The sequence below is a fragment of the Monodon monoceros genome, unplaced genomic scaffold (assembly GCF_005190385.1).
Source record: "Monodon monoceros isolate NGI ecotype Baffin Bay Population unplaced genomic scaffold, NGI_Narwhal_1 Super_Scaffold_9, whole genome shotgun sequence".
NCBI classification, from domain to species: Eukaryota; Metazoa; Chordata; class Mammalia; order Artiodactyla; family Monodontidae; genus Monodon; species Monodon monoceros.
The window spans coordinates 17,946,043-17,957,722 of NW_021703786.1; the positions used below are offsets into that span (position 1 = coordinate 17,946,043).

Genomic DNA, 11,680 nt, shown 5'->3' on the forward strand with positions numbered 1-11,680 from the left:
TCTAAAGTCAGGGCCCCCCCATCCAGGGGTCAGCTGTGTAGGGGCTCAGGCCACCGAGGGGACCATTAGGTACCCAGGTCATCTTTATCCTCAGTCCATCTCTCTCCCAGCAACACAGCCACACACACACACACACACACACACATACACACACACACACACCCCACGCCACCCCCACCCCTGCCCTCAACACCAGCTCAGGTCCCTCAGCTGTCACTGTTTAGCCCTGGAATGACAGGCATCTGGACTCCGTGCATCCAGCCACACTCAAGGCCATTGAGCTTAGCACCCCTGGGCCCCTGCCCCCCTCCCTCTGCCCCCAGTCGCTAATTTTATTGACCTGTAAAAGGCACGTTGCTGGCAGAAGAGATCACAAGTGAAGGTGAAGTGGGGAGCAGAGGGGCAGAAGAAGGGGCCCCGGGAGGCAGAGATGGGACAGGAGGGAGGAGAAGGGTGACTCCTGGAGCCATGGAGAATAGCAGGAAGAGAGGCCCTAGGAAAGAGGGGTACACTCTCTGGGGGAGTGGAGGCCAAGAAGACTGGTACTGAAATGTCAGCCTTCAATCAGAAGATGAAGAAAGATGCTGGGAGAAGGGAGTGCACATTATTTCCCATCTACCCTTAGGCAGGACCAGGGATGTAGCCAGAGGGAAGGAGGTTAGATGGCAGGAAGGACTGCCATCCTGCTCTCAAATCTCTGCCCTAGCCCCCTCCCTTCCTCTTGAAGGTGACTCCTGCCTGCTGGGCTGCTTACTACAGAAATAGCCCTTTCCCTGAAGAATCAACCTAGATCTTGCCTTTCTTTTTCTTCCTTTCTTGTTAAAACGAGAACAGAAAATGTAGGCCTTTACAACTTTTCCCACCCCCCATGCCTACCTGAGCCCTACCCCTCAAATCCTGGATCTCAGCCTCTCCTCAGCCCAGGGGAGATGACCTGAGGGTTAGGAGAGGCTGGAGAGGGGGGCACTGGGGTATGAGCCTATTATGGGATGGAGGAGGCAGAAAGGCCTCACATTCTCAGTGGTTCTCAAATTTAGACTTTTGATGCTCTCTCCAAATCAAGGTTACATGATAGCCATAAAGAGGGGTGTTAAAAAAATTTTTTTAAAAAAGCTTTGAACATTAGAAATACAGCACAGGGACTTCCCTGGTAGTCCACTGGTTAAGAATCTGCCTTCCAATGCAGGGGACGCAGGTTCGATCTCTGGTCGGGGAACTAAGATCCCACGCGTCACGGGCAGTTAAGCCACAACTAGAGAGAAGCCCACGTGCCACAACTAGAAAGAAACCCGCATGCCGTAACCAAGACCTGACACAGCCAAAACATAAATTAATTAATTAAAACAAAACTAACTAAAAAAAAGAGAGAAATACAGCACAAAGCAGATTGGTGGATGGGGAAGGGGAAGAGGATTACATTGGGAGCAAGGAAGTTTTGAGGGTGATGGTGATGTTCATTATCTTGATTGTGGAAGCGCATACATACGTTAAACTTATCAAATTGCACACCATAAATATGTACAGTTATGTCAATTATACCTCAACACATCTGTTTTAAAAATACCACCCATTTTCTACATGAGTTCTACTTCTTTATTTTTAATTTATGGAGAATCTCAAAGCCTACAAGTGGCCTTGGCAGGGAAGGAATGTTGAAGCCAAGGGAAACTGGCAATGCCTAGTACAGTGGGGCCATTCCTCTGCCTCAGTTTCCCCCCCACCAGCTCCATCCATTGCATACGAAGGTGTCTGTGTACGTGTAAGGGGGGTCTGGGATGAGCTGTGGCTCTCCAGCTGCTTCCTCAGTGTGGGAGTCCAAGCCAGCCTGGGTGCCCAGGGTTCCTCTGTGGCTGGTCAGCCGGGACCCTGGAGCTGGTGACTTGGGAGGGAGGGGCTGGACCCAGGCTTTGCCCAGGAGATGGTGGCTGCTGTGGATTCTCCCGCCCCCTGCAGGCTACATCGGGCACTGCAGGGACAAGATGGTCAGTCCAGGGAGAAGTCGGCCAGGTTCTGGGCACAGTGCTGCACGTAGTCAAAGTCAGGCACGGTGAAGGGCACGCGGGACCACTTCTTGGACTGGACCCGCCCTTGCGGTGTCTCCAGCAGCAAGCTGCGGACTTTGAGTACTGGCAGCTTCACTGACTTGTAGATCATCTGCAGACCCCAGCCCTGTGGGTGGGACAGAGATGACCAGGTCTGCATCTCTGTCCTCAGACTGGGCTTCTCTCCTCAGGTTGGAGTTCATGAATGCTGGGCCTATGTCTCCCACCTCAGCCTGAGAGCCATCTCCCCCATCACACTGTGGGCTCCCTAAGACAGGGGTGGAACTCCTCGGATTGGGAGCTCCTGGGGCAGGGCTGCCTCCCCCATCCCAGTGAGGGCACCCTGATGGCAGAGGCTGGGCTTCCTCTCTCAGACTGAGGACTTCTCCAGACGTGCTGCGGGCCACGGCCCCGGCACCTACCTCCCCACAGTTCCTGCAGCTAATAACACCTCCAGGCCTCCAGTCCTTGAAGACTCTGTTGATGACCACAGGCTCCTGGGAGATGTTGTAGTAGATCCTGGAGAAGAATGGGAGTGGCCACAGCCCTCATGGACCACACCCCCCAACCCCAGCCCCAGATCTCACGCCCTCCTGCCTGCTGAGCCTGCGCCTGGGCCTTGGGCCTTCCTGCCTGTCGAGAGGTTACACTCTGCCTATGCTGCCTCCACGGCACCTTCTTCTGCCAAGCTCAGGCCTCAGCACTACCCACCTGGATGATTTCAACAGTCCCCCAACAGCTCTCCCTGCCCCATCCTTCCATCCCATTCCATCCTTACTCTCAACCCCACATCATCCTTCCACCAACTGTCAGAGTGACCCTCTACAAATGTACATCTGACCCTGACATTCCCTTGCTCAAAATCCCTCCAAGACTCCTCATTGCCTACAGGACAAAGGCTGAACTTTCAAGCCCGACCTCCAAAGTCCTCCACAGGCCAGTCTGTGTTCCTTCAGAATCTCATCCTTCACCATCTCTTCCACTCAAGTCAACCAGAATTATTCCCGTTGCATCATCCCTGCCTCTCCTCATCTCACATTCCAACCCAGTGCATCCTTCAAGACAAGTCCTAGTTGAAATGCTACCTCCTCAAATGAGAGAACCTGTGTGAAGATCGTTGGCATAGCAGGTACCTAATAAATAATGAAGGGATGGAGGATGGGGAAAGGTTACCCTCTAGAGGGTGGAAGATGAGGGGATGGCTCAGGGACAACTAGCCCCTCTTGACGTCTTCAAAGTACGTAGGACCACCTGGCTGGGGAACCAAGATCCCACATGCTGCGGGGCAATTAGGCCCAGGTGCCGTAACTACTGAGCCCGTGCGCCTCAACTACACAGCCCATGTGCTGCAGCTAATGAGCCCACGTGCCACAACTAGAGAGAAGCCCGCGCGCCACAACGAAGAACCCACACACTGCAACGAAAGATCCTGAGTGCCGCAACTAAGACCCAATGCAGCCAAAAATAAATAAATAACTAAATATTAAAAAACAAAGTAGGTAGGACCAGGGGGCCAGTCTGTGGCCCCTCAGCATTTGGCATCCTGAATTCCAGCTCTTGGTCAACCACATAGGGGCTGTGGGAGCTTGGGCAAGTCACTTAGCCTCTCTGAGCCTCTGTTTCCTCACCTGTAAAGTGGGGTGATGATAAGACCTGTCTACTCAGACTACCGTGAAAATGCATACTTGGTAGTTGTTAAAATGCTCTTTAACCTTCCAAACCCTCAAAGCACTGTCTGGATGGGAGGGATTCTCCATCTCCCATCATACCCTTCTTCTCTCCCCGCCTCCCATCCCGACAGCCCCTTCTACAGTTCTCACAAGAAGTTGGGGTTCACATTGACGTGGTGGGTACCCTCCACCCTCCGTAGGTCACTCCCATAGCCCACGGGCACCGTGCAGTTGACACAGAGGAGCCGCACGTGCTCTGCCAGGAACTTGTGCTGGTGACTCTCCCGCTGGGCCGCCTGGGCTGCCCGCTTGACCAAGGCTGCCCGCTGCAGAGCCTGGATCTGGGGTGGGAGGGGACATGGGGCATGGTTGGGGCCTGAGAGACCTGACCCCAGGAATGCTCCCAGGGGGACAAAGGGCTCCCAAAGACCTCAGATTATTAGCACCCAGAAGGGACTTCCTCAACCATCCCTGGACTTTTTAGAAGCAGCTCTGTGGAAAAAAATATGGGGTGGAAAAAAATATGAGAGGAAGGCAAGTCTTTTTGCTGAATCTTTACTCCCCCTTTGGAGGATTTTGTGCAAAGTGGCTTCTTTTAATCTAACATGGGGCATCATTAATAATTATGCTGGGACAACAGGAGTAAATAGGGACCATCCTGAACAAGGCTGGACGATAGTGACCCTGCCTCAGGGGAACTGACTTAAGCCCTGGTTCTGGGCTTATTTTGTGGATGTGTCTGTTTGTTTCCCTGCTGCCTGGTTCCAGAAGGCTGTAAGGCAGCTCTCACAGATACACAAAATATTTGGTGATGAGGATAAATTCAAAGCCCTGGATAAGGCCTGTTTCCAAGGCATTTTGGAGAACAGCCATTGCCTTCCCTGGAAGCCCCACCCCCAGCCTCTACATTTCCCTTCATTCAGATCTTCCCCAGGTGGGCCAGGCTAGCCCCCAGAGGAAGGGGGACCAGGGGAGTGTATGTGTGTGGCAGTCAGAGACCTTCTAGGCAGAGCGTCTTCAGTCCCCTTCCCCGTAGGGTACTCAGGCTGCCCACAAACCTTGTCCTGGTACTTGGCCCGGTCCATCTCCTGCACAGCAGCTACTGCCCGTTCCATCAGAGTCTCTAGCGCCTCATTGGTCAGCTCCCGCTTCAGCTCCCGACTACCTTGGGCCGCCACAAATGAGTATACACTTTGGCTGGCCCGGGCACGGCCCCTTGCCTGGGAAAAGAGAAAACAGAGGGGCCTGAGTGGGGCTGGGGTCCCACACAGCATCCTTTGAGGGCTGTTTTGGGGAGGGATGCTTTGGGCACCTGGACCATGGAGATCTCATTGGTCAGGAGCCCATAGCGCACCACCACCTTGCACTGGGGGATGTCCAGCCCCTCCTCTGCCACACTCGTAGCCACCAGGAGGTTCAGGGTACCAGTCCGGAACTTCTGGATCACTTCTTGCTGGTCCCTCTGGGGGGAAGTGGGGGAGGAGAAAGAGGATGGTAAATGAGGTAGGTTGAGGCCTATCTTCCTGCCAGCCCAGCCTCTCCTGGTTTAGCCCTTTTACTCACAATCTTGTCCCCTTTCCCTAGGAACCCTGCGTCCCCACCTCTACCTTCAAGTAGCCCCAGGACCTTGCTCATCTTCCCAGGTACCCATCTAACCCCCGTCTCCCTTAGGAGTCCCTACAGGTCCCTGCCCCTCTACTCTAGGAGCTCTCATGGACCTATTCTTCTCATGCAAAGGACCCCAGACCCCTGATTCCCTGTCCTGAGGACGCCACTCGCCTCTCCCTGCAGATCCCCAAGCCTCTGCCTCTCTTCCCCCAGAGATCTCCAGATTGGGGGAACCTTCAACACTGGGGATCTCAGTGTCTACCTCTTCCCCCCAGCTCTCTGCCCTCTGCCTGGAGCTCATCAGTCCCCCATTGCTCTGTGCTGAAGATCCTGTCCCTTCCCTTTCTCCACTAGGGAAGCCCCACCCTCAGCGCCTTTCCCCAGGACCTACACCTGGGTCATCGGGATCATCTGAGCGCTCTGGCTGCTGTTCCCAGCCCCAATCAACAGCTGGGGCCTGATGGCCACTGTCTGCAGGCCTGGCTGCTGCTGGAGCCAGAGCAGGAGGGAGTGAGCACTCTGGCGGGTCCGGGTGAAGATGATGCCCTGGGGGCTGTCAGGGCTCCTGAACTGCTTCTGCAGGATCTCTTCCAGCACCTCCAGTTTCGGGTTCTCTGGGCCACGAGTTGCCAGGTGGGCCAGCTTATTCTTGTGGTCTGCCAGAAAAGCCCAAAGCAGAAGCGCAGGACTCAGGTCTGGAGGTGGGCAAGGCGTGGGTTGGGCGTGGGGGACTCATGGGGATAAGATTACAGGAGTTTGGGGTCCGGGGGTGCCTGACGACACCTGCTCCTGCCTAATTCCCCTGAACAGCACCAAAAGCACATTTAAGGATACCCTCTGCCTGCCCAGCCTTAGGTCGGGGGCCTACAGTGTAGAATCCTTTGCTCACATACGTCATCCAGTACCCCTCTTCAACCCAGCTACCAGGATGACCCTGGACATCTTCATGCTAATCTTTGCTCCTGGGGTCTGACTCAACTCAGGTCTCTTCAGAAAGATCCCTGCCCTCCAGCCTGTGCTGAGGCCTCCTCTAGCCTTACATTTCATCCTCTGACCACCTCACTTTCCCAGTTTAAAGGTACCACACATCCCAAACCTTCAAGGACCGTCCCAATTAAATGGTTTTTTAAAAATCTCTGTCAAAAACATGAATTAGTTTTTATATCTATGCAAACCTTCACAAATGAGGGCATATTATCTTTTGTCATATCCACGGCCTTGACTTTTGGTTAGAAAATTCGGGCCCCAGTACCCTCGTTGGCACCTTCCCCACCCACGTTGGCACCTGCGTCCTGGCTGGCCTCTGACCTTTAGTTCAGTTGCGAGCCTCACCATCAAACAGCGCCAGCAGCCAGCGCTCGGCACGCAGGATCTGGGTCTTAGTGGTGCGCTCCCTGTCGTAGAAATCCTGCAGAGTGGCCAAGGCATCCACCGCACGGACCGTGTCGTGGATGAGCAGTGCGTCATTGTAGCGACGCAGGTGAAGCGCGTACACCCGCCGCTCCTGGAGCCCCGCCTCAGCCGCTGAGGGAGGGTAGGGTTCGCAGGGCCTGAGTGGCCACGCCCCTCCAGGGCCCACTTCCGCCTAGACTACGGCCCCCGAAAGGCTCCGCCCAGGCTGGCCCCGCCCCGGCCCGCCCCGGCCGCATACCCCTTCCCTAGAACGGCCCCTCGCACCATCCCGGCTCAGCTCCACCACTTGTTGCTCGTAGGTCTGCGTCCCGAAGTCCCGTCTCAACTCGGGCATCTCCAGATGGTCGTGGATTTGGTCCATGAGCTCCTTCAGCATGTCGCCAAACGGATCCTGGACGAGAAGAGTGAGGGTGTGAGGGGTTGCCCACACACATCGGGGGAATGGGCACCCAGAGGGGACGCTGATCTCCGGGTGAAGCTGCGCCGCTACTGCCGGCACATCGGAGCTGGACAGGAGGGAGCCCCAGAGGGAGGCCGGCTGGGGTGTGAAAGGAGTCCTGGCTGGAGGCAGAGGTCGGGGTCCTGCACGCCCCCCGCTCCTGCTACGTCGGAATCCTTGACTTCTGGCCTGAGCACAGTGATGTCTAGTCCTTGTCCAGCCCTGTCATAGCAGACACCAGACAGTGTCTGCACCGCAGGAGAGAGCTTGGAACAGCCTCAGCACAAAGTGCCCCAGCTTTACGGTTTGCAAAGCGTGCCCAGGGTTTTGAGAGATGCCCACGGTGGCATCTGAGTCCAACGAAACAGCAGGCTGAGGGCATGGGCTGTATCTGCCCCATTTCACAAAAAGGGGAAACGGAGGCTGAGACAAAAGCAAATAACCTGAAACCACAGAGCTAGTGAGGGTGGAGTCAGAGCTCAACCCCAGGTGCTCTAACTTCACACCAGACCCCACCCCCTGCCACGGCACTCCCCCCATGCACCTGGGTGCGTCTGTGGCAGAGGTCGTACTGTTTGCAGGGCTGGCGGCTGTGCAGCAGCTGGGAGCGGTAGTCCTGGGGTGACATGATGCGCCACGTGTCCAGGTTGGCACAGAGCTGGGGCAACAGAGAGGGGTTCACTGGAATGGGGGGCTCTGTGGGGACAATGGGCAGAGCTTTGGGGCAGGATGGGCTGAGGCAGGGCCATTGGGAGTGGAGACTCATGTATTCAACAAATAGCTATTGCCCTCCTTCTCTATGCCCAGTGCTGTTCTAGTTACCAGGGATACAGAGCATCTTACATTGGAGTTGGGGAGACAGGTGATAAACAAGTAAAGAGTAACAAAATGAGGGACTTCCCTGGTGGTACAGTGGTTAAGAATCCGCCTTCCAGTGCAGGGGACACGGGTTCGATCCCTGGCCCCACAACTAAGATCCCACATGCTGCGGGGCAGTTAAGCCTGCACGCCACAACTACTGAGCCCACGCGCTCTGGAGCCCGTGCCCCATAACTAGAGAGAAGCCTGCCCATTGCAATGAAAGATCCCGCATGCCGCAGCGAAGATCCCGTGTGCCGCAGCTAAGACCTGACGCAGCCAAATAAATAAATTAAAATTAAAATTTAAGAGCTTCCCTGGTGGCGCCGTGGTGGAGAGTCCGCCTGATGCAGGGGACGCGGGTTCGTGCCCCAGTCCGGGAGGATCCCACATGCCGCGGAGCGGCTAGGCCCGTGAGCCATGGCCGCTGAGCCTGCGCGTCCAGAGCCTGTGCTCCCCAACAGGAGAGGCCACGACAGTGAGAGGCCCGCGTACCGCAAAAAAAAAAAAAAAAATTAAAAAAAAAAGAGTAATAGAATGAGAGAATTTCACGTAGTGTTAACGAGCTCTGAAAAAATAAAACTGGATGATATGAAAGAGTGCAGTGGGACTTCCCTGGTGGCGTTGTGGTTAAGAATCCGCCTGCCAATGCAGGGGACACAGGTTCGATCCCTGGTCCAGGAAGATCCCACTAGTTGCCGCAGAGCAACTAAGCCCGTGTGCCACAACTACTGAGCCTGCGTGCCACAACTACTGAGCCTGCGTGCCACAAGTACTGAGCCTGTGTGCCACAACTACTGAGCCTGCGTGCCACAACTACTGAGCCTGCGTGCCACAAGTACTGAAGCCCGTGCACCTAGAGCCTGTGCTCCGCAACAAGAGAAGCCACTGCAAAGAGAAGCCCGCGCACCGCAACGAAGAGTAGCCCTCGCTCACCGGAACTAGAGAAAGCCCATGTGCACCAATGAAGACCCAACGCAGCCAAAAATAAATAATTAAATAAATAATTAAAAATAAAAAAAGAGTGCAGTGATGATCAGGGAAAACTCTGAAGACGTGACATTTAAGCTGCTCCCTGAATGACAAGAAAGAGCCTGACAAGTAAAGTGCAGGATAAAGGCATTCAGGGCAGAAGAAATGGCAAGTGCAGAGGTCCTGAGACACGACAAGCCTGACATGCTCAAGATACAGAGAGAAGGCCAGAATAGTGGGAGTGAGGGGAAGGGCGCAGGAAATGAGGGTGGGAGGTAGGCAAGGCCTAGGTCACATGGGACTTTGTAAGCCAGAGTGGACTTGGGAGATAGAATAAGTGCGACAAGAAGTCATTCGAGGCTGGAGCTTAGGTGGGGAAGCGGCTTGAACCCTGCCTGGGGGAGTCTGGAGAGGGCTGATGGGCATGGTGTAAGGCAGGACAGGTTAGGGAGGTTTCTGGTGGGAGGGTCACAGGGGCCAAGCTGACCTGCAGGACGTGGTCAATGGCCCCATCGAGCGTGGAGGCCCCGCCAGTGCCTGGCGAGGCTGTGAGACCCAGCACCTGCGGCAGCGGCCAGGTCCTCCGGAGTTTAAGCTCCAGGTACCGGCTCAGGATGACGTTGTAGACGGTGTCTTTGTGCGTGTGGTGACACTCATCCACCACCAGCAGGGAGAAGGCTGGAGGCACACAAGAGAAGGTTATTACCTAAGTTTGCAAAGCCCTTCCTCCCATAAGCTGTTTCATGTAGTCCCCACAACTCATCTGAGAATTCCTTCCTCCCTTCACGGCTTGCAGCTAGGCCCCAGAGAATGGGCCAGGCAGGGCCGATTTACCTCCATTTTACAGGTTAGTAAACTGAGGCTCAGCTGGGGGAAGGTACTTGCCCAAGACCCTGCACTCTAGCCAGGTCTGTTTCTACTGGGGTGTATGCTGGGGTTTGGTGAATGGGGAACTCCTCATCCCATGAAATGTCCCAACACCTTTACTAGAACAGGAGTCCTGGGGTTGGCAGGCAGGGGGCCTCAGGGGTGCACCCTCTCCCCCTGCCCCCAGCCCTCACCGTTGAGCTCCACATGCTCCCCCTCCTCCAGGCTGGTCAGTGCCTTCTGCAGCAGCTCAGCCGTGCAGACGAGCAGGTCGTGCCTCCGGGCCACGTGGCCAAAGCCAGCTCGTGGCCCCATGTCCCCACTCAGGGCTGTAATGGTCCAGCGCTTGCCCAGCATGCTGCTGAACTCCTCACAATGCTGCGTCACCAGGTGCACCTGGGGGTGGAGAATGAGATGGGGAGAGGAAGCTGGATCAGGGCCTGGGGAATAGGGGGAGTAAGGTGACCCCCAGGACATGGCTGAGTTCTGGAATGGGTGAAAAGACAGGTGAGCTTAGAGACAGTCACAGCCGCTTTGGAGTTCCGGAGGGTCCTGAGAGGCACCCGAGGAGTTGAGACGCCGCTGGGGGGAGGGCAGGACACTCACCCTGTTGACCAATACAACCACCTTGGCTCCGTCTACAGTCTCTAGATGCCTCTTGGCCAAATAAGCAGCTGCCCTGGTCTTCCCGGAGCCCGTGGGCAGCCAAATGATGATATTCTTGCCCTCCAGGGCAGGCATGATCACCTCCCACTGGTAGGGTCGCAGCTCCATTCTGGAAATGGCAGGGAGCTCAGACCACTGGTCCTCCTGGCTCCCTCCCAGGCCCGGCACCCCTCAGAGCCACTCTCCACTCCTGGCCAGCTCAGTCTTGCGTAGGGAACTCCCTGTGCCCCGGACTCCATCCAGCTTGAGGGAGAAGGGGGCAGGGCAACGGTGGGACCTACCGGAAACCGATCTGGGCAGGGGAAAGGCTGAGTAGCCCGGGTCTCACCTGCAGCCCTGCCGGCTCAGCCCAGATGCTGCTGGGCTCCGCTGAGCAGGAAATGGAAACTGAAACTGAGGGGAGGAGCCAGCCCTGCAGAGATCAACCTAGGAATCTCCCTTCCCTGCCCCACAGAAAAAACTTTGTGCACTTCAGGGGGCCCGGGTGGGGGGATATGGTGGGTGAGGGGTGGAGGGAGGGGGAGAAGTGCTGCTGACAGCAAGGCACCCTCTCTTTCCTCCTGGGTCCTGCTAGCCCCTCCCCCAGGAGTGGAGTCTTCACCTGGACCAGGAGCAGACAGCAGGGAGAAGTGGGGGGCTGCAGCCCCGCAAGCCCCATCGCCCCGGGGGCGCGGGACAGGCATGAGGCTTGCTGAGAAGGGCAGCCCCAGCCTGCAGGCAGTATTGGCAGAACAGGGTCAGCCTGCTAAGGCCAGGGATTCTACTGAAGAAACAATCACACTGAGAATAAAAACCCCAAAACTTTATTGTTCCCTCCAAGGGATTAATGCCAGGAAATGAATGGTCCCCATGCCCCCCACCCCTGGGGGACAAACAGAACAGTGCAGGGTGAGGCATGGCCCCTCCAGTCCAGGCTGAACTTCCAACCCGTGAAGCCCCCTCACTCAAGCTAAAGTTGGCAATCCTGCCCTTGAGGAAACAGTGACCTGGGCCAGGGCCAGGACTCCAAAACTCCATAGCTTGGGGGGGAGAGAGAGAGAGAGAGAGAGAGAGAGAGAGAGAGAGAGAGAGAGAGAGAGAGAGAGAGAGAGAGAGAGAGTGTGTGTGTGTGTGTGTGTGTGTGTGTGTGTGTGTGTGTGTGTGTG

The 11,680-nt window shown here is 56.0% G+C and overlaps 1 protein-coding gene across 3 annotated transcripts; it reads right to left on the bottom strand.

Moving 5' to 3' along the window:
* Nucleotides 1–1,575: 1,575 nt before the first annotated feature.
* DHX58 (DExH-box helicase 58) lies at nucleotides 1,576–10,910 on the bottom strand. Of its 3 annotated transcripts, none has more exons than XM_029212361.1 (13): nucleotides 10,864–10,910; nucleotides 10,476–10,644; nucleotides 10,064–10,265; nucleotides 9,490–9,680; nucleotides 7,717–7,830; nucleotides 6,998–7,124; nucleotides 6,653–6,844; nucleotides 5,714–5,976; nucleotides 5,025–5,174; nucleotides 4,771–4,932; nucleotides 3,863–4,053; nucleotides 2,465–2,561; nucleotides 1,576–2,169 (listed from the first exon to the last, which is right to left on the bottom strand). In XM_029212361.1, the coding sequence occupies exons 2-13, from the start codon at nucleotides 10,641–10,643 to the stop codon at nucleotides 1,984–1,986; spliced, it is 2,043 nt and encodes a 680-aa protein (XP_029068194.1). In that variant the 5' UTR covers nucleotide 10,644; nucleotides 10,864–10,910; the 3' UTR covers nucleotides 1,576–1,983. The 3 variants fall into 3 exon arrangements, with proteins under 3 accessions (XP_029068194.1, XP_029068195.1, XP_029068196.1); XM_029212362.1 differs by lacking the exon at nucleotides 10,864–10,910 and adding an exon at nucleotides 10,817–10,857; XM_029212363.1 differs by lacking the exon at nucleotides 3,863–4,053.
* Nucleotides 10,911–11,680: the final 770 nt, after the last annotated feature.

Bases quoted from the DNA above. Each gene is read 5' to 3' on its own strand.
- DHX58 (XM_029212361.1), bottom strand. From the start codon at position 10,643: ATGGAGCTGCGACCCTACCAGTGGGAGGTGATCATGCCTGCCCTGGAG. The intron at 4,054-4,770 runs GTTTGTGGGCAG...CTCCCACCCCAG, and splicing joins GGGCCAAGTACCAGGACAAG to ATCCAGGCTCTGCAGCGGGC. The intron at 2,562-3,862 runs GTGAGAACTGTA...ATTCTTCTCCAG, and splicing joins AATGTGAACCCCAACTTCTT to GATCTACTACAACATCTCCC.